The sequence below is a fragment of the Babylonia areolata genome, chromosome 12 (genome assembly GCF_041734735.1).
Source record: "Babylonia areolata isolate BAREFJ2019XMU chromosome 12, ASM4173473v1, whole genome shotgun sequence".
Lineage (NCBI taxonomy): Eukaryota > Metazoa > Mollusca > Gastropoda > Neogastropoda > Buccinidae > Babylonia > Babylonia areolata.
The window spans coordinates 19,390,709-19,412,420 of NC_134887.1; the positions used below are offsets into that span (position 1 = coordinate 19,390,709).

Sequence of the window (21,712 nt, forward strand, 5' to 3'; positions counted from 1 at the left end):
TCATTTTTTTTTAAAATTGCAACATATGCGGACCTATTAAGTAACAATATTTCCGTTTCCCTTCTAGATTGTAAACAGTGAAGTCATCCAACTCTGTCGTCACTGTTTTGCTGTTGGCAATCTCATCACCAATAGATTAAGAATGGTGAGTTTAACTTTTGTTGTGTGTAGTTCTCCGTTTGTAATTTTGTTCAATTGAAACTAGATGGAAGATTCATGTAAAGGTGAAGTTTCGTGACTCCGTTTTTCGAAAAAGAATATTAGAGAAAATTCACAGGTCAATAGAAAGGACTTGGCTGCGCTCCGGGAAGAACCTGTGCCATGCGCCTCACGCTGGTTTTCACGGTGGATCGACTCTTTGGGCCAAGTTAGACGATAATGTCTGTAATATATGTATCATGAAATGTTGTGGTGAGTTTAAGGACCCACTGGCAATCTGCCTTTTACGTCAGGCCGGTTGTTCATACATTGTCAATTGTGTGTCCCAGCTTTTAGGTTTTATTCATGATCCCTGTGCTAAGAATTTGATTTCAGTTTCAGTTTCAGTAGCTCAAGGAGGCGTCACTGCGTTCGAACAAATCCATATAGGCTACACCACATCTGCCAAGCAGATGCCTGACCAGCATCGTAACCCAACGCACTTAGTCAGGCCTTGAGAAGAAAAAAAAGAAAGAAAAAAAGAAAGAAAAAAAGTTGAATAAATAATAGATAAGCTTACATAAATAAATAAATAAATAAATAATTATGATATAAAAAAGGTAGTAGTAATGATAATAATATAATTTAAAAAAAAGAAAAAAAGACAACAATGATGATAAATAAGCAAATAAATGAAAAACATGAAGGCACACATTCACACATACAGCCACACATGCATAACAGATATGCACCAAACATGCAGTTTCACAGATATGAAAGCACAGTCAAATACATATAAATGTACATGAGCTCCAGCACATGCACACACACACACACACACACATTACCCTGCACCTCCTCTACCCCCCTCCTCCACACACTCATTTCTAGTCTATGTATCGCAGCTTCCACGGCACACACACACACACACACACACACACACACAGATGAACACTTACTTGTACAAGCACACACACACACGCCCATATCTCCCACCCCCAACCCCACACACTATATACGTTCCAATATCCTATTGCTCCCACAGTGTAGGCATGCATACACTCACATACCTCATCCTCTACCCCACCTCCTCCCCGCACCCCCACCTCCCCCTCACACACACACACACACACACACACACACACACATGCACAGAACTCTCCTGACACTTGTGTACGCTTACACTCTTGCGCATGCACAAACGCACTCAAAAACACAGACCCACACATACACACAAACACACACATACACACATGCACAGAGGCTGCCACTGATTGGCCACAAGAGGGATGGGAAAAGATCTCTGATGCCAAGAATGTGGCGTCTAGTGTGTTGCTCAGTCTATTGTATTTGGAAAAGCCCACAGAGACTCTGTTCCGTTTTGAAGAAATTTGCGCAATGTTGGTTTGGAAATGATGCCGATATTTGTTTGATTTGCAAAGCATCGTGCTCTACCTTTCATGTTAGACTTATGGCCGCTCCCTCTCTCTGGTTTTATTTCTTTGAGGCGATATGATGGTGTGATGGCCTTGTACCTGTTCATTTTGATATTCTTTGACTTTTCTGAGGATTTCCGATTTTCCTAGATGTAGGCCGCTCGTTGGTGTTGCGTTACCAGCAAGTCTGTCAGCTCGCTCATTTCCCTTAACTCCTGCATGTCCCGGGCAGTATGAGTATGACCATGTGAGTTTTTTAATCTGAAAGTTGCGCATTGCCTTATGCCACTCTGTGCTTCCCATTCCGTTTTCAATTTTCTGTATGAGGTTCATTGAGTCGGTTAGAATCATGGCATGTTGGTTTCCGGGCGTATGGATGGACGATAGCCACTGGAGGGCATGTGTCACAGCTTCAGTTTGAAATATTAGCCAACTCCTCTTTTCTTTAGTGGCTCCACAACAAGAAAAAGAAAAAAAGAGGTAGTCGTAAGCATCTTGCAGCCACTGTGACACCCTTGAGACAAAGGTGCCAGTAGCATTGGCCTCCACAGCTGTCTGAGGCAGTACATTCCAGTCCCAATTGTTCTTGGGAGGAATCCTGCTTGTCTGCACTGTGTCCTACAGTAGATCTGAGACAGCTTTTCTGGGTGGGCTTGTTGTCGCAACAGTGGGGGGATGAGCTTCTGCCTCAAGGCATGTTATTAATATTATTGTTAACTTTGTCATGCTGTAGTTTGTTCAGCATTGCCATTCTTGCCATTTACCATCACTGCTGGAGAGTGGGCCATTTGAGCTGATCAGTCATATCAGAGATGCTTGATGTGTTTCTGGCCTCATCATGAATCTTGCTGTATTCGTTGGACCGACTCCAGGCGGATGATGTCCTGTTGTTGGTATTGTTCCGAGACTGATGATGACAAATCAAGTACTGTATGGACAAATGACTTGCATGCCAATTCCCTAATGGTCTAGGAACTGACTTTTGCATTCCTTCTCAAGAAACGTAATGTTTTGTTCGCCTTGGACAGTTGTAGCAGGTGTTCTCTTTGTACTTCTTCCACTAGTTTCAGCCAAGGTCTTTACTGACTGTCACTCCGAGGTATTTGATGGACTCCACAGTTTGCAGTATGTGGCAATGCAGTTTGTATGCTTTTATTGTGTTCATTTGTGTTGCTGTGTGTGTGCAGTTCGGCTTTGGGCAGATGTTCCCCGACATGGGACGTACATTTGACACAACCTACCGCTGCTACAGTGTCACCATGCTCCGTGACCGTGAGGATGTGGAGCGAGGAGGGAAAAGTAAAACTATTTTGTGTCAAATGTGTTTTTTATGTGTGTGTGTGTGTGTGTGTGTGTGTGTGTGTGTGTGTGTGTGTGTGTGTGTGTGTGTGTGTGTGTGTGTGTGTGTGTTTTGCTGTCATTTGCTTGTTCTAGTTATGCACAGTTAAAGATGCATGTGTGTATGTGTGTGTGTGTGTGTGTATCACATGGCAGGTCTTGAATATATGTTTATACCTCTCTGTCTCTCTCTCTCTCTATATATAAATATATATATATATTGCATTTTTTATGTGTGTGTGTGTGTGTGTGTGTATTTTGCAGTCTTGTGCTTGTTCCAGATATGCACAGATAAAGATGCGCGCGCGTGTGTGTGTGTACCACATAGCGATATTTTGTTTATTTTGCTCTATTTTAGGAGTCACTTTGTATACAAATGCATAAAAATATGTACATTGGACTGTTACAGTTATCATGCCGCCTTCTGCCCTGGACCAGTTAAGTAAGTGCAATCTGGAATTTTTTTTGATTAGTAGAAAGTAATGATCTTGGTACTGAGACCCAAGCTTGTTGGAAGTTACCGGTAGTGTGTTTGTATTGGTTTTTAATTTTATATACTGAGTTTTGTTGTTGTTGTTGTTAATGTTGTCGTCGTTCTTTTAAGATTGAACATGAGAACTTAAGAATTGTGCTATTTGTGGGGGTGCAAAAATTGTGTGTGTAACTGTAAGTATGTGTGCATGCACATGCATGTCTTGCTGGCCCAGTGGCTGTGTCTCAGTGTGCCTAGTCAGTAGTGTGTCTAGCTGGCTGTGTGTGTTTGAGCAAATAGAAAGGAAAGCAGTTTGACTTATATAATTTAAGCTTTTCTAATTTTTGAAAGGAGCAGTCTTATTCTAACTTTAGCTGCTCCAATTACTGAATCAGGCTAGTGTCTAAAATGTCCTTTGGTAAACGCCTTATGATTATTTTTCTGCTCCTATCAGCTCGACTGAACATCCAGTACCCCATGCTATTCAAACTGACCAACAAGCAGACCAACAGAGAGACACACTGCGGTGTGCTGGAGTTTGTGGCTGACGAGGGAAGGATCTATATTCCTTATTGGGTCAGTTGCTTTTCTGAATGTCGGGCCATAAGAGAGGCCTTTTTCTCTGTAATGACTGATATGCTTTGTTGTTGTCTGCAGTTTGAATATATATATATCAGAAACAAAGAGAGGTTTAATTCTTCATAATGACTTATGTGCTTTGTTGATGTCACAGCGTTGGGTTACACTGCTGGTCAGGCAAATGCTTAGCAGATATGGTGTAGTGTATATTATATAGATTTGTCTGAACACAGTAAAGCCTCTTTGAAGACCTGAACTGAACTGTTGATGTCAACAGCCCATAATAAATACTGCAGGAAACACTTTCATAAAAAAAAAGTTTTTTTGGTCGGGGTTGGTAGCCATGGGTTAAGTTGTGGTTTAATCTGATTCACAGTGTTGTCCTCTGAATGGAAATTTTCTTGTCCTGAATGGACATTTTCTTTGGGCTTTATCAGCTTTTCACATCTTTTGATCTTCAGGCATGAGATTTTTCCAACTAAAGTCGAGAATTTCCAAGCAAAAATTGGTTCCAGAGGCCATTTTAATTACACATGCTTAAATTTTTTAGATTCACGTAAATCCATTGAGAAAATCGGGGGGAGGGGGGGCGGGGAGGGGGGGGTTCGACCCACAAAGGTTGCACGAATGTTGTCGGACCCATCAACGAGACAGATCCACAGCGTTTGCTAAAATGCCCCATGTTTGGATAAGTGAACCAATTGAGAATAAGTGTTCCGTTGCTCCTCTGTCATCATTCAGCTTATCCGCATTCGGTTGTGATTTCACAACTTTTGCTCACAGGCTTCACGACTTGCAAAGATACTTGATTTCGTCGATCATCATCAGTCATCGACAAAATGAGAAAACTCACAAAGGATAATAAGATTTTTGCAGCAGAGATCAAGAAAGGAGTGAAAAAAAGTGGAACTGGGCCTGGCAAGATGAGACTGTGAAAACAGAAGTGAAGAACAAAAAAGTAACTTTACGGGTAGGCGACTACAATCACAAAATCGACGCCGCGGGCAAGGCCAAGTGCGATTGTTGTCAGATTGTATGGGTGCAACTCTTCCATCAAGGCACGGAAATCTGTTTTCAGATTTACATAAAAAACCAAGCGTCCGTTTTCTGGAGGAGAAGCACAGCCAAAAGCTGATGGGCTGAATGATGATCTGTCAAAAATGAAAATGGAATGCTCTTTTGAAAGCGTCGATCATTTGTTGACCCCTTGAGAGGCAATCCAGTGACTTGTCAGAGCACCAAAATCGAAGGCAAAAAGTTTCCTAATGGTCAATTGAAGTTGTCAAAATGCCTATTACAAAAGGTGATCCCTAGATGACACGCATTGATATGTCACTATAAAAAGCACACACACACGCACATGCACACACATGTGGGCGATCACACACACACACACACACACACACACACACACATGCGGCGAGTAGGTGCACACACACAACAAACGTGTGTGCACTAATGCACATTTACATGTAAACGCCTGTGCGAGCGATTCCATTCATGTCAAGCCCCTAAGACCATGGGTACATCTGCTTGTTCCTCTGTTCCATTCAGCAAAAGCTGTAAATGTTTTCCACTTTATGCACAAATGTGTATGGCCAGCTGAAGGAAGGCCACCGTGAACTTGGAAGACCCTGCAAGCACTTCAAGGAAACCTTGAAGACAAACCTCGAAGCCTGACAGAAATCGCTTCCTGGGAAACTGATGCCCTGGAGGATGCTGTGCTCTAGTGGTATAAAGACGTTTAAAAACAAGAGAACGCTGGCCATTAAGGAGAAGTGTGAGTGAAGGAAGCAGGGCGCAACTTCTGGAGACATTTTCCCTTGCAACAATTGTGGGAAGAGCTGCGCATCCAGAATTGGCCTCTTCTCCCATATGAGGACACACACCGACAGATAAGCCTGCCTGCCTACTTGTCCGTCGGACCGACAGGAGACTCGATCATCGTGTGTGTGCATGTGTGTGTGGGTGCAGATGTTAAGAAACCTGTTGCTGGATGAGGGGGACCTGGTGCAGGTTGAGAATGTATCACTGTCGGTGGCCACTTTCGCCAAGTTCCAGCCGCAGTCTCCTGACTTCTTGGACATCACAAACCCCAAAGCTGTGTATCCTTGACTTGTCTTCTTTGTGTGTGTGTGTGTGTGTGTGTGTGTGTGTGTGTGTGTGTGTGTGTGTGTGTCTCACAGTGTGTGTGTGTGTGTGTGTGTGTGTGTGTGTGTGTGTGTGTGTGTTGCAGTGTGTGTGTGTGTGTGTGTGTGTTTGTGTCACAGTGTGTGTATGTGTGTGTACTATGTTTATTTGTGTGTGATATGTGTGTGTATACATGTGTGTGTAGTGACTGTGGAAAGTGTGATTGTGTCAGTGTGTCAGTGTGTGTGCATGCATGCTCGTGTCTGTATGTGCGCATACATGCTCATGTCTTGTGTGCATGCATGCGTGTGTGTTGTGTTGCGTACATTTGTGCTTGTGTGGAGAAAGAGTTTTCAGAATCAAATGGAAAAATATAGAACATAAGGAAAATGATGAAAAAATAATCAAACTGAACTCATATCAAACAACTGTATGTGTGTGTGTGCGCACATGCGTGCACATGTATGTGTCTGTGTGTAAGTGAATATATGTGAGAAGAGGAAGAAAGAAGGTGCAGTGGTCACTGAATGAGCTGTCACCTCTCTGTCTGCTGTCTCTCTCCACTTCCCCCTTACCCTCTGTGCCTTGCATTTTTCTTCATAGGGAAAGGAGTAGATATTTATACAAAATACAAACCATTGTTATCCATCAGGTTTGTGCCCACAGTTATATGTGCTTTACCCAAGATAAACTGTTACTCTAGAATGTTTTTTTCATCACCTGCCACCGCTAGAAGATAAGCTGTGACATGAACATTTTTCTGTCAACAACTGCTACTAGAACTACAGAAGATAAAATATAACATTGATATGTTTTTCATCAGATAACAACATGAGAAGAACAAAGCCATCGATGATGATGGATGATGATTGATATTTTGGAACAGTTTGCAAGCTGGTCCCTCTCTGAAAATATTTTCAGAAGGCCATAACTGTAACTCTTCATCAGATGGCAGCTTTGGTTATTTTTGTTTATCTTTTTTCACTTCCACTGATTTTGTGGATTTGAGTTCTTGCTAGGAGTGCATAGTTTATTTTGGTGGCAGTTTCATGTGTGTTTATGTGCATATATATATATTATTTGTCTGTAAAATGCAATATCAAATGATGATCATATACTGTCATACAATCATTTCTTGCCTTAATCATATTTCAGTCTGGAAAATGCTCTCCGCAACTTTGCTTGTCTCAGTCAAGGGGATGTGGTTGCCATCAAGTACAATGACAAGGTATGTGTTGCATGTGGCCCTTGTAGACAGGGTAGACAAGTAAATTCTGTTTGTTGCTGAAAGAGCTAGTTGGTAATTAGTTCTCTTTATAGTTTATTGCTTATGAGTGTGTAGGTAAGTGCTGAAAATCTGTTGGTTGCTCACTGAATTTCTGAATAATTGAAACCTGTTGGTTGCTCACTTGCTCAGTGACCTTGTAGATAGTTAAAATCTGTTAGATGCACAGTGAGCTTGTACCTGTTGTAGATACCTGATTTTTGAGATCTGGTGGTTGATCAGTGAGCTTGTCTGTCGGTTGCTTAGTGAGCTTGTACTGTTGTAGGTAACTGAAATAATGAAATCTGTTGCCTGTTCAATGAGCTTGTAGATAATTGAATATTGAAATCTTATGTTGATCAATGATTTTGTCTGATGGTTGCTCAGTGAGCGTGTAGGTTATTGAAACCCACTGTTTGCTTAATGAGCTTGTAGTAAATGAAATATGTTGGTTGCTCAGCAAGTATTTATGTAATTGAAACGTGCTGGTTGCTTTTATGAGTGTGTACACAAGTTTTAGATAAATGAAATCAGTTGGTTGCTCATTGAGCTTGTAGATGATTAAAGCTTGTTGGTTGCTGAGTGAACTTGTAGATATTGAAATTTGTTGGCTACTCACTGAGCTTATAGATGATTACATTCTAAAACCTGGTGGCTGCTCAATGAGCTTGTAGATCATTGAATTTTGAAATTTGCTAGTTGATCAATGAGCTTGTCTGCTGGTTGCTCATTGAATATTTATGCAATTGAAACCAGCTGTTTGCTTAATGAGCTTGTAGATAATCAAAATCTGTTGGTTGCTTAATAAGCTTGTGCACAACTTGTACATAATTTGAATCTGATGATAGCTCAGTGAACTTGTAGACCTTGTCATTAAAATTTGATGATTCATCAGTGAGCTTGTACATCATATATATGAAATCTATTGGATACTCAATGAGCAGTCTCTCTGCCTTGTGGGATTCATTCCAAGTGGGTCATAAGTTGCTTACAGCTGGAGTGTCATCTGGGTCTGGTTTTTTTGTTTGTTTGTTTGTTTGTTGTTGTTTTTTGTTAGCTATTTATGAGAGTTGAAAAGTATTGTTCAGCGTTTTATCTTTGTTGATACTGTAACAGTCATTGCAATTGTGGCTCAAGCTCCCATCCAGGTTGGAGTAAGTGCGGCCTTTTAGTTGTTGCAGTATGCTCACAAGTGATCAGTCTCAGTGCATGAGTGATGTTGGCATTTTTACGGTTTTTTGAATAAGAATGCTCCGTTTGTTCCTGTGTTCCAGGTGTATGAGCTATGTGTTCTGGAAACAAAACCTGGAAAAGCTGTCTCCATTATCGAGTGTGACATGAATGTGAGTCGGTGTAATCAAACCAGTTTATTATTTGTGTGTGTGTGTGTGTGTGTGTGTGTGTGTGTGTGTGTGTGCATGGTCTTCAATTTAAAGTCTTTCCACTTTAAGTGATATTAGATAGTAGGTTACTGTAGTCAATATTGGTCTTCATATTTTTCTACATCAAATCTAAAGCTGACATGGATCCTCAGAAACCTTTTATGTTTTCCTCAGGAAGATCGAGAAATGGTATGATGCATGGCCATATAGATCTACTCAGGTAGAAAAGAAGAAGCAGATGCTTTCCTGACCGGTGCACGTGCAGAACGGTGTCCTGGTTATTAATTGCTCAGACAGTGGTTGAAACTGACTTGAGTTTGCATGCGTGATGATGCTGGCCTTGAAATGGTAATTTGGAGAAGATCAGCTTGTCACCGAATTTGTCACACATGATGTCTGAGTTAACAGAAAAACGTACTGGATAGTGACCTCATTGATTAAAAAGTAATGCAGCTTTTGTCCTCTTCAGGAGTACAATGATCAGACATTTGGAACCCTCAATAGGTCTGTGATGTCTGATGCTGACGCGCACCTCTGAAAAATAAGAACACTGTTTAGTCAGTACTTTAGTGTTAGTGACATAGTGGGTGACCAAATTTTTATTTGTAAAAAAATTCACCCTGGAACTAGCCGTCATGCTTTAATGTTTGGTTCAGATCCTTGTAATCAACAAATATTTGGCAGTATGATCTGAATAGAAATAGAAAGACAAAAAAAGGAAAAGATATTTATTAAAACTGTCTTGGCAGCCCACCTCCTTCAAAAACAAACACGGAGAAAACACTGACAATTTACCAAAGAGATCTGTTTTTCTTTGACATTTTGAATTTCAGGATCGTACTGGCCCATAATCTGTGCCAGTCCAGTGGCATTTATACCTACCATTCTGCTCTTCTGGAATGAATACCCCATACATAGCTGTGCCCAGCCTTGGCTGCCGCAATCTCAGCTCATCGTGTCAGTTGTTTTTTGCTTTTGTGGGGGTTTTATTGTTTTTTTTTTCTGCTTTTGTATTGAGAGTGGTGGTTGTGATGAGGAGTGCTATCTTTATTTGGGCAGGTGGATTTCGCACCACCCGTGGGCTACCAGGAACCTCAACGAAGCAGCAAGGTAGATGACGGACATCATGGTATGGGGCAGGTGAGTGGGAGTAAACTTGTGTGTGTGTGTGTGTGTGTGTGTGTGTGTGTGTGTTTGCATGTGTGTGTGTGTGTGTGTGTGCATGAGCGTGTTTGTATGTGCTTACATCTGTGTGTATGTCTTAGTGAACATGAGCAATGTACGTGTGTGAAGACAGGTAAGAGAGAGAGAATGAGTGTGTGTGTGTGTGTGTGTGTGTGTTGGAAATTAGTGCAGACTTTTTGTGTACACAGATCCAATGAGTATGTGTGTGTGTATTTGCTGTTTAGCAACATTTGTGTATGTTTTGACTTTTAGATTCATTCTCACTTGGAACTAGGAGTTTTCTCCCATACTTATCACTCACTGTAACAGCCCATATGTAAGTGTCAGTAAAAAGAAAAGAAAAATATTGATTTTAAAAAACAACAACAGACGATGAACAAAATGTGAGCCAAGTTAGGCAATAAACTATGACAATCTGACCCTCACTATCACCTCTCTAAAGTTGATGGTATAGTATAGAGTTTCTAAGCATTACGATTCTGAACTTAACAATGAAGTTTTCCTGTTATATTCCATTTTAGATTCATCATGTGAAAAGCTGGTGGTTGGGCTAAAAACAGGCTTCTCATTAGCACAAAGACATAGAAATCCACTTTGATTTGGTTGCTTTTGAACTGTGGAGACAGGTTTGTTGTGCTATTATTAGTTTATGATGTCATTGCAGTGCCATGCTACCAGTTCAAGGTACTTCAAAATCTCTGATTTATGTTCCACAATATTCATGTGAAACTGGTGTGGAGTTAACCTTTTCTTGATGGAGATAGTTAATTTTTACTGGTACAAATTCACATGATTTTTCATCCAAGTAATTTTCAATTGCACTGTGTCGTTAGAGAATAAGGTGACTTGGAAATTTTGCTATTTCTTGCTTGGCTGAAAAAAGAAAAGAAAAGAAAGAAAGAAAGAAAGAAAGAGCCACTGCCCCCACCACATTATTTTATGCAGTTCATGTGATTTTGTTTTTTTGATTAGATAAAAAAAAAAATTTTTTAAGTACAAAGCAGATGTGGTATACCGTATAGTGTATATGGATCAGTCCCAACACTTTGACACTTCCTTGAAACTGAAACTGATGAGTCAAGAGAGAGACAGAGAGAGAGATAGAGATGATGGTTTGTTGACTAACTACATATTTCACTGTTTTTAGGCAATGCAGACTGAAGAAGAGGAAGACATGGGATTCAGGGTGAGTTGCCAGATGCTTTTTTTTTGCTTTTTTTTGTTTTTTTGTTTTGTTTTGTTTTTGATTATTGTTTTCTGGCTTTAACTACTCAGCACTTTTTTTTTCTCTTCCTCTACTGCTATTTTTGGTTGGTTTGTTTTTCATCATCTGCTGTAGTTTTTATGATTGCAGTCTGCCTTTGTTTGATCTTTCCATGATGTCTGTGTTTTGTTTTTGTTTTTCGTTCTTGGGGAGAGGATCAAACCCTTTGGTTAAAAGATGTCTAGTTCTTTGTTTAAAGAAGAAATTCTGCTTGGCTCAAATCTTCATCAGATGTTTGGTCACAGATAATGCAAGCAGTAGAGGTCATGGAATGAATTTGTAGAAGGATAATGAACACACTACAGTTTCCGATTTCTCGCCAAAGTGTAGTATTTCACTCAGGACAGGAATCGGATCCTTGCCAGAGTCTGTACCAGTGGGTCACAGTATTCACTTTTTTTAGTATGTGTAATTGAATAGTAGTGTACAAGAAAGATATGATTGCATCCATTTTTGTATGCTGCCATACGTATGTATGAGTGTCTGTATAAGTGCTTTTTTTTTAATTGACAGACAGACAGAAATACAGAAAAACTTAGCCATATGAAGAGCACAGGAACAGGAGTCAAGATGGCTGCTGGAAAAAGAGGGCGCTAGTCAGGGGGGCAAAGGGGAGTTTACCTACTTCCGGGAGGTTATCGCCCATAGCTACTTTCGTTTTCTCCGCATAGGCAGATAGTAGTTTACACAGGACAGGAATGTCAGACCCCTGCCGGAGTCTGCACTAGTGGGTCATGGTAAGTATTTACTTAAACGTAATTTTAGGAAGAAAATTTCCTTTTTTCTGTACATACATGTGTGAGAGTGTGCTTGTTTCTGGTGGAAAAAGAGTAGCAAATTGTGTGCCCTGCATCTCACGTTCTCAGTGTTACACTTACAGTGACTGTAAGATGAACACTACTTTTAGAACTAAAAAATAAAATTTAAAAAAAAGAAAAAAAGCTACTCTTTGCATACACACCTGTGCAGCCCTTCATCGGTCAAGGCAACAGACTGGATGGCAAGAAGAAAGGCACAGAGAGCACCCCTCAGCCTCTGCCCAACGGTCAGCAGCGGAGGTGAGGCAGCTCTGACTTTTTCTTTTATGTTTTTTATTATTTTTATTATTTCTAGTATCATTATTGTTATTTCATTATTGTTATTATTATTTCTAGTATCATTATTGTTATTTCATTATTGTTATTATTATTTCTAGAATCATTATTGTTATTTCATTATTATGATTATTATTCTATTAAAAACAAAAATTGTTATTATTGTCATTGTTATTGTTATTGTTATTTTTAATTTATTTGTTTATTCATTTTTTGTACTCCAGAATTTGGGACATTTTGTTTCCTGTGTTATGATGATGGTGATGATGATGATGATGGTGGTGACTGACAATTCTGCTGTGGGGGTCCATTTAGGTTTGGGACTGCTTGACAGAGTTGTTATTGCACAGTACATGCTGTTGTCAGCCAGGCTGAGAGATACAGACAACTGTAGTGTTGGTCTGGAAGTTCAAGCAATACTCCTCCTCCACAGACATGTTTGTGCAGTGGATGGCTCTTGACTCAGTTCTGGGTAGGAGCCGGCCACAGGCCGAAAAAAGAGACATCTGATGGGAACTGAACCCACAACCTCCCAGTTGTCAGTCCGTGACACTAACCACTTTGCCTTGGCGGCACTGCACGTGCTCTGTCAGTTTTACCTGGAAGAGTTCACCAAAAAATTTTTAACTTTAGTTATTGTTGCTTTTTTTTTATGGGACAGAGGACTGAAGTTCAAAGGTATGCTTTTATTTGTGTTGATAATCTGATGATGATAAAATGTAGAAGACCTGTTCATTAAAAAAACAAACAAACAAAAAACAGAAAAAAAGCACAACGTTTGCAAGTCTAATATTTCATATAAAAGTTCACAAGATAGACCACAACAACAAAAATGAGGAAAGGCAGATAGGGTAACAACACACACATGCACGCATAAACATGCATGCACACATGAACATTTCAAAGAGATGATAAAATGATGATGAAAACATACTCAGTGACACAGGTTGCAGAGGCTTAAACCATGGAAGATGTGTTTTCACAATTTTTCTTTCTCCTATCAACATTCGATTTGCCTCTCCCTCTCTCATTCTCTTGTTAACTGTTTGATTCAAATTGTATGTACACTGATGTTTGTTGTTTTGGGCTTGAGAAGTTGTAGAAGACAGAGAGAAATGTTGAGGATTTGTAAGTTTGGCAGGTGGTTTGTCTGTCTGTGTTTAATTTGAGAAGATGTGGTTTTGTCTTCCTTGTTTTAATTTGAAAGGTCGCTTTGTCTGCCTTTGTTTTAATTGGAAAGAGTGTTTTGTCTGCCTTTGTTCTGAGTTGGAAGGTCACTTTGCCTTTGCTTTAATTTGAAAGGTGGTTTTGCCTTCCTTTGTTTTAAATTGAAAGGTTGCTTTGTCTTTGTTTCAACTTGAAAGGTCACTTTGTTTATCTTTGTTTTAATTCAAAAGGTCACTTTCTCTGCCTTTGTTTTAACTTAAAAGGTGTTTTTATATGCCTTCAATATAAGTTCAAAGGGTCACTTTGTCTGCCTGTGTTTTAACTTGAAAGGTCGCTGTCTGCCTGTGTTTTAACTTGAAACGTCCAGTGTTGTTTGTTCTAGGGGCATTCCAAATTATAACTACAAGAAGGGGACCATAACCTTCATTCGGAACTCCAGACCTGTAGCGAATGGCAACCAGGAGGTTGGTTTTTGTTTATTTCCTTTCTTGTGGTCCTTTCACTCGTCCTCCCTTTTCTTTCTTTCTTTCTTTTCTTCTTCCCATTTGTGTTTGTGGGCTGGAACTCACACTTTCACTTGTATCTGCAAGGGGACATTTATGCTTGACCATTTTTACCTCACCATGTAGGCATCCATGCTCCAGTTTTAGGGATGTGCATGTTAGGTTTGTTTCCGTTTCCATAGCCCACTGAACACAGACATTGATTTCATGATCTTTGATGTGCATCTTTGATCTTTTTTCATGAGTATACTGTATACAAAGGCGATCACTAGTAGATCAGCACAAATTTATGTTGGCCGAGGAAATTATAAGCGTCTCGACCCTGAACCCACAAGGTGCCAGTACCGGGGTCAAACCCAGGACCCTCCGTTTGAAAGTCCAGCCCTCTTACCATTCAGCTACAGTGCCTGTCAATCTCTCTTGTAACTTTTTTTTTTTTTTTTTTGGGGGGGGGGGGGGGGGGGGGGGGTCCTGTCTTTTTTTTCTTTTCTCTCTCTCTCTCTCTTTTTTTTTTTTCTTTTCTCTTTTTTTTCTTCTCTCATATGCTGTGTGAAGAAGGAGACCTGTTATATCCATGGCTGAAGTGGACTGCTCAAACATGATTTCAGATGAAACATTTGTCACCACAGCAATATATTTTAAGTATGTCAAAGAGCAAACAGAAAAGTACTTGAAAGAAAGAAGAAACTGACCCCACAATAAAAGCTGCATGAACAACAGTTTTTAGAAATGGTTGTTGAGGAAATATTTTATTTTTGTCATATTTCATACCAAGGATTTTAGGAGTTTGAAAGCACTATTTACCATCCAGTTTGCAAAAGTAATATTTGCAGGCATAGAAAGATGAGTGTGTTGAGTGGTGGTGAACTCCATTCTGGAGAGGATGTTTACTCAGCCTGGCTCTCTAACTGAGCAGTTATTGTCTGGCTCTGTGACTTAGCGATTTTCTGGCTCTCTGACTAATGGATTGTTTGACTGTGTGACTGAGCGATTGTTGTTTGTGACCAAGAGATTATTATCTGGTTCTGTGACAAAGTGAATATTGTCTGGCTGTGTGACTACGTGATTGTTGTCTGTGACCAAGAGATTATTGCCTGGCTCTGTGACTAAGCGATTGTTGTCTGTGACCAAGAGATTATTGTCTGGTTCTGTGACAAAGTGATTATTATTTGGCTGTGTGACTAAGCGATAGGTGTCTGTGACCAAGAGATTATTGTCTGGTTCTGTGACAAAGCGATTATTGTCTGGCTCTGTGGAGAAGAAGTTATCATCTGGCTCTTTGACAAAGGAATTAATGTCTGGCTCTGTGACTAAGTGATTATCATCCTCAGTAAGTATTATAGTTGATGGTATTCTGCACATGTTGAATCAGAGCAGGCACCACTGAACGCCACCGAAGTGACTCAGCAGCAGTTCAGGGTCTTCCCTGGCATGTTGTCTTCTGGCAACTTACACTGGTACACAACAATACTTATCTGTGGAATACTGATGCTGAGACTGGCTGATGAGTCTTGGTCTGGTTGTGTATGGGGTGCAGGTGATGGGGGAATGAGGCGTGGGAGTAATGCCACTGAAATGGTGCAGATAATGGGGTGAAAAAAATGAAGTTGAAAGATTCATATTTCGAGGAATGTATTTTGATTAGGGGTTCATTTTTGTTGCTGGTTTTCAGCACCTAATTCTGTGTATGAACTGCCAGTAAATTCTGTCTTGGTGTATTGCATTGCAGGAAAACGATGACAAACAATTTGAGGCGTTTTCTGGACAAGGGCAGAGTTTACGTCGGAAAAGCAGGAAATAAAAAAAAAAAAGGTTCACAGTCCCAAGAGTGTATGAAAGGTGTGCTTGAGTTGTGTTTGAGAGAGTGTCTTGGTAAGTCCAGTTTTTGTGAGTTTTTTTTTTCTTAACTGTGAGTGCATGAGTGAGAACGTTGGATTATCATTGTAACAAGATGTGATTTTTTTTCTTTTCTTTTTTTAACATACAAGTGAATATCTGAAGAGATATTGTCATTCTTTCCTTACTCATTTTCATCCTATGACTGATGTGTTTTCGTAAGCTTACAGAGTGAGTCTGAACAATGATTGGGCTTTTCTCTTGAAAAGATCTTTTCATGGTCTGACTGGTTTGATGCAGTGTGTCTGCATGTGTTGTTTTGAGTTGTAGGCCAGATGCTAGCTAAGATTTCTTCCAGCTCTTCTGTCACTCCATATCGCTAACTTCTCAATGTTTTGTTTGTTTTTGTTTTTTTGATGAGCGCGAGACATTATATAAATTTTCAAAAAATCAAGGGAAACACACATCAACATGATTTAATGGTTTGTTGGTTTGATTTGGGAGAATAATTTCAGCCAGCCGTGTTCCAGTTGTTGAAAATATCAACCTGGTTCAGTTTCATATAATGCACACACATGTGCACGCGCACGCACACACACACACATGCACGCGTGTGTGCACTCACACACACACACACACACACAAACACATGCATACCTGCCAAACACACACATTCAAACACACCTACCCAAGCACCAACCCTCCCACACGCACACACACATAGCTGTGAACAGCCTCGCCCCTGCCCTCCCCACCACTCCCCTCCCCAACACACACATGTCAACTGTGACCCAAGAAAGGAATGTAGTTGTGACATTGATTAAGACTCATAGCACTGCCGATACGCAGTCACTTCCATGGTCGTTTGATTGTAGGACAAAAGAGCCATGGAGCCACAAATGCATGGAAACACAGAACTTGCAAAGCTGGTGCTTAAAGGGTTAAAATGCTAGTTCCTTCAGTTGGAGAACATTGAACAAGATATTGGGTATTTTGATTCTGTGACACTATGTCACATACTTTACATCCTTTAAAATGATATTTTTCTGACAGTAAAAGTTGATGATTACACATTCTTCGTTTTGAACATGTCCAGTTGTGTTTGTGTGGAAGGCATGTGAGAATGGAACAGAGGATGAAGGAAGAGATTAGACAAAACAAACCAAACAGGAGAAGCGAAATTTATTTATTGAAAGTGTATTTATTTTACTATCAAAGTAGATTTTTCCTCAGAATTTTGCCAGGGACAACCTTTTCATTTCTGTGGGCTCCTTCACATGTGCGAAGAGCATGCTGCACATGGGACCTCAGTATATCACCTCATTCAAAAGACTAGTACAAAGACTACCACTCCAGGGGAGTAGTAAAAATCCCGGGTTTGTGCAGGACCTGAACTCAAGGACACTTGCTTACTCGTAGTTCATTACCACTCGGCTACCATGCAGTTTGCATGTCTCAGACACATGGACAGCCATTGATTAAGTCATGCACTATCAGCATTAATGTGAAAAAAGTGACAGCTTTATTTTGAAAATACAGGTTAACATATATATTAAAATCTTTCAGTAAATCTAAATGGAACTGCTGTGTTTAAAATCTCTGGATAAATCTAAATGGCACTGCTGTGCAACTGCCCAAAACATGTGAACAACAAAAGAAGACACAGCAACTTTTACAAGAAAGTAAATGGCTGAGCAAACCGGAGTACAGTAACTTGAGTAAGTAATACATAGCATGCATCCTGGTCATTTGACTATGTATATTGTATGATACATTCAGAACACTGGTCTTTCTTAGTGACTGTACGGTGCTTATGTATGGAACATCGGCACTGGTCTTTCTTAGTGACTGTACGGTGCTTATGTATGGAACATCGGTCTTTCATAGTGACTATGAATGTTATTTATGTATAAAACATTGGTCTTTCATAGTGACTATGAATGGTGTTTGTGAACGGAACACTGGTCTTTCATAGTGTCTGAATGGAATTTATGAACAGAACACTGATCTCTCACAATGAGTATATAAAATACTTATGAAAAGAACGATGTCTTTGATAGTGATTATGAATGATACTTAAGAACAGGAAATCGGTCTGTCATAGTGATTATGCATGATAATGTATGGTATTTATAAACTGAACACTGGTTGGTCATACTATGCACTGCACTTGACTTATGTTCAGGACACTGGTTTGTTAACAGTAGCTATGTATTGTATGGTTCTTATTTATGTGACTATAATGTACAGCCAACACTTATAGTTACACCCACAAAGAGGGGTGCCAGGGGTTCTATGAAGAAGCCGACTCAACTATGTTTAGTACATGCACAATCTATGATAGTCTCCCTGCCTACACCCAGCTAACCCCCACCCCAACCCCTCCCCCCACCCCCAAATCCCCCTGCTTTTTGTTGTTGTTGTTGCTGCCTTGACTTTTCAGTCTTCACTCTAGATTGTATTCTGGTGACATAAATGAAAATCTGTCTTGCCAGGTAGATTCTTCATATGTATGTAATTACCAAATGTGATATTGCTTTTAAAACCATTTTAACATGAATTACAATAATCAAAATTAGCTTTTCAATCATGTTGTTTAGAATCATTTTGACAATGGATGAGAATTAAAAACACTTCAAACTAAAGATGAACTTTCATCACATAAAAAGAGTTTGAATGTCACAAAAAAGAAAAAAAAAGAAGATCCAGTGATAATTCACACTCATGCGCACATACATCAGAATATGGTTTTGCTAAGACAACGATTTGTACTGGTTAATATCTTGAGATCTTGCATACATGCTTCCATACACTCACACACACACCTCAGCTTTGCCGGACTGCCACTCTGTGTGTATATTCAATCCATATAAAATGGCCATGCATGTGTGTACACACATGTGCTCACACACACGCACACACACACAGAGACAAGAAAATTCCTTCTTGTTAAACACACACAACCTCCATCTTTTTTTCTTCTTCGCACACTCTTATAGTTGTGTGGGAAAAATGCCTACCATTACTTTAATGCTAAAACAATGATAACAATTTAAAAACAAATGCAAGGTACGGTCTTTCAGAGTGATTTCACTAATAGATGAGACATGCTGTCTCGAAGAACACATACAGGCAAGTACATGAGAAATCACTATTTAGGAATTCTTAGGTAATAAAATCTGTGTGTACACTTTAATATACTTCAAGCTGTTTTTGTTTTTATTTTTTTAATCTTACCACAAAAGCAGTCACTTTCTGCATGTGATAAAATCCCATTTTTATGATGAAAGAGAGTTGTTACTTTACCAGTACTCATAGCTAAAGGCAACCCTTAACTTGAATCTGCTTTCTGTAACAAAAAGATTGATGCATCAGACCTCAAGCTCTATAGTTTTTGTTTAGAAAATAAATTATATGAAGTAGCATCATGACGTGTGTGTGTGTGTGTGTGTGTGTGTGTGTGTGTGTGTGTGTACATGATAGATTACAAAAAGAAATATTTTTTCAAAGAAAAGTAGAAATGGCATGGACATTTGCAACTGATTGGAATTAAACAATGTTTACAAAGTGACAATAAAAAGTGCAGATGATTTCAATATATGTGCAAATGATTTTGATACTCTTTTAAGTTAACACATAGCACAAAGCATTAACAACAAATAAACAATACAAGAAACAAACAAACAAGTAAACAAAAAAATATATATCCCGGTCTTGGTGCTTTGTGGAGTTTTACTTTTCAAGACAAACTCACAAAGAAGAGTACAGTAACGACACAAACAAATGAGAAAGAACTATAAAGCTGATTTAACTTTAAAATGTATATATGAATATGACACATCTGTGTATATATAACCACTCACCAACAATTTATATTCTCTCCATGAATTATGGCAAATCAACACTTCAATAACACAATTTTGAATAACGACAATATGTTATTGTAATCAATGCATCAATAACCGTTTTCATATTATCTGGATAGGTAAGTTCAGTTTTGAATGCCACATTTAATGCTGTTTAAAAAAAAGTTCATGACCAAACAACAAAACATTTCCTAGTGCCTTGAATAAGTTATGTGATCCATAGAGCAAAGCTGCAGTGGATTAGCTGAGCTTTTATCCCAGGTTGTAGGGTTGCAGATCGTGAAAGATCACCACCACCCTGCACACACACACACACACACACACACAAATCTCTGAGGAAATACAGTCTATCCAGATGATATCCTGCACATTATCTCTCACTCTTTCTCTCTCTCTCACACACATGCACGCACAAGAGCACACACACATACACACAAGCTGACACAATTCACACAATGAAAATCACACAAGCTGAAGTTGTAAGATCACCTATTCTCAGGTAACTTGAGTTTCTGGCTGAGGAATTCCAGAAGTGTTGGGATATAGGTGGGGCTCTTGTCCTTGTCGAAAACACCGATGGAATGAATGTCCAGACTGGCCATAGGATCTGCTGAGCCTGCCCGCATCTGACGCTTTCCTGTGTGAATGGTCAGCGTTATCTTCTGAAAAGACATACCAAGAAATGTATGGTTTCACATAAATTATGATCAAAAGGCATATACTGAAAAAAAAAAAAAAAAAAAAAAAAAGTCGAGAATTCCAGTGTATATAACCTTGAAGGAGGTGTCATAGCATATGGACTGTTCCATAAACACAACCACATCTGCTCCTAAAAACAAATTTGGAGCAGATGCATGATCTATGCATGGAGCAAACATGCTGGCTGGGTCTTGAAAACCTGCTAAAATTTGAATGCTATAGATTGAAAAAAAAAAAAAAAAAATCAAATAAACCATTTTCATTTTGCAAGATAATTTATATAAAGATTTAAAGGTCTTTCCACTAAGCAAGAAGAACATAACTCACAAGTGTGCAAAACATACTGTATGTGGAAAATAGCTGTCAGTGTCAGATTTTGAAAAACAAAAAAACAAACAAAAAAGCACCCTCACTGAATTTAATACACTGTACAGTGGCACAACTGTTTCTGACTCATCTGTGTGGTGATATGCTATCTGTTCTTTGAAACAGTCTGAGTGAAAATATCTTCTAATAAAATAATGCTCAATTTTTTGGGAAATTTTTTTAATTTCACATTTTTTAACATTTTATTGTTTACACAGTCATTAAATAAACACACATCGCATTTCCTTTAACACAGTTGATGGACCCCCAACCCTTCTCCCGTAACGCACGCACGCACGCATGCCCACACACACACACACACACCTCACTCCAACATCTGGCTCGACTTTCAGTTTACTGACCTCGATCGGTTTATTCAGAATCTGGCCAACTTTTTCACACAGAGCCAGGTCAAAGTCTTTGTTAATGTCTTTATCCTGCAAGGTGGTGTTTAAATGCATGATCGGCATTTTGCCTGGCGTTGAAGTCTGCCTGTGCAGATGGAAGCAGAACAATCCTCGACTTGGTTTGTACTTTCACCTTTACTGACCTTAGTCAAGGCCATAAGGGGGCGGTCATTATTTTATAACCGTCAGCGGGGCTGCATTGTGGAAAAAAAAAAAATCCGCATACTTCACCTAGTCCTGTGAGGTACATATTTTGAGGAGCAAGAACTTTTGACAGGTTTGTAAATTTGATTTGTACGCTGATTTTCAAATGAGGAGAAAGTGTTTTGAGTGCATGTTCTTGTAGCAGACGACAAAAAGCAGTGCATTGTGGGAGCAGTGGAGGGGATCTGTTGCTGTTTCGTTTTGTTTCAGGATCGTGGAAGGTGGCTGAATGGTCAAGACGCTAAGAGTCCGTGAGGGGCAGGTTTCGAATCCTGCTCTCGCCCTTTCTCCCAAGTTTGACTGGAAATCAAACTGAGCGTCTACTCATTCGGATGAGACGATAAACCGAGGTGCAGCACGCACTGACTTGGCGCACTGAAAA

The 21,712-nt window shown here is 39.6% G+C and overlaps 2 protein-coding genes across 2 annotated transcripts; one reads left to right on the plus strand and one right to left on the minus strand.

Annotated features, from left to right (window-relative positions):
* Positions 1-42: 42 nt before the first annotated feature.
* LOC143288421 (ubiquitin recognition factor in ER-associated degradation protein 1-like) lies at positions 43-18,490 on the plus strand. Its single transcript, XM_076596892.1, has 12 exons — positions 43-145; positions 2,762-2,873; positions 3,322-3,354; positions 3,839-3,960; positions 5,938-6,068; positions 7,249-7,321; positions 8,632-8,700; positions 9,799-9,879; positions 11,072-11,110; positions 12,158-12,246; positions 13,832-13,913; positions 15,682-18,490. The coding sequence occupies exons 1-12, from the start codon at positions 143-145 to the stop codon at positions 15,751-15,753; spliced, it is 906 nt and encodes a 301-aa protein (XP_076453007.1). The 5' UTR covers positions 43-142; the 3' UTR covers positions 15,754-18,490.
* Positions 16,970-21,266, minus strand: LOC143288422 (D-dopachrome decarboxylase-like). The gene is made up of 3 exons (XM_076596893.1): positions 21,082-21,266; positions 20,144-20,316; positions 16,970-19,952 (listed from the first exon to the last, which is right to left on the minus strand). Exons 1-3 carry the CDS (start codon positions 21,187-21,189, stop codon positions 19,907-19,909), a joined length of 327 nt encoding a protein of 108 aa, XP_076453008.1. The 5' UTR covers positions 21,190-21,266; the 3' UTR covers positions 16,970-19,906.
* Positions 21,267-21,712: the final 446 nt, after the last annotated feature.

Excerpts from the sequence above, each read along its gene's own strand:
- LOC143288421 (XM_076596892.1), top strand. Across the intron at positions 3,961-5,937 it reads GGATCTATATTCCTTATTGG|ATGTTAAGAAACCTGTTGCT; the intron begins GTCAGTTGCTTT and ends GTGTGGGTGCAG. Across the intron at positions 6,069-7,248 it reads ATCACAAACCCCAAAGCTGT|TCTGGAAAATGCTCTCCGCA; the intron begins GTATCCTTGACT and ends ATCATATTTCAG.
- LOC143288422 (XM_076596893.1), bottom strand. The coding sequence starts at position 21,189 with ATGCCGATCATGCATTTAAACACCACCTTGCAGGATAAAGACATTAAC. Across the intron at positions 20,317-21,081 it reads TTCTGAATAAACCGATCGAG|AAGATAACGCTGACCATTCA; the intron begins GTCAGTAAACTG and ends ATGTCTTTTCAG. Across the intron at positions 19,953-20,143 it reads CTCAAGTTACCTGAGAATAG|GGTGGTGGTGATCTTTCACG; the intron begins GTGATCTTACAA and ends GTGTGTGTGCAG.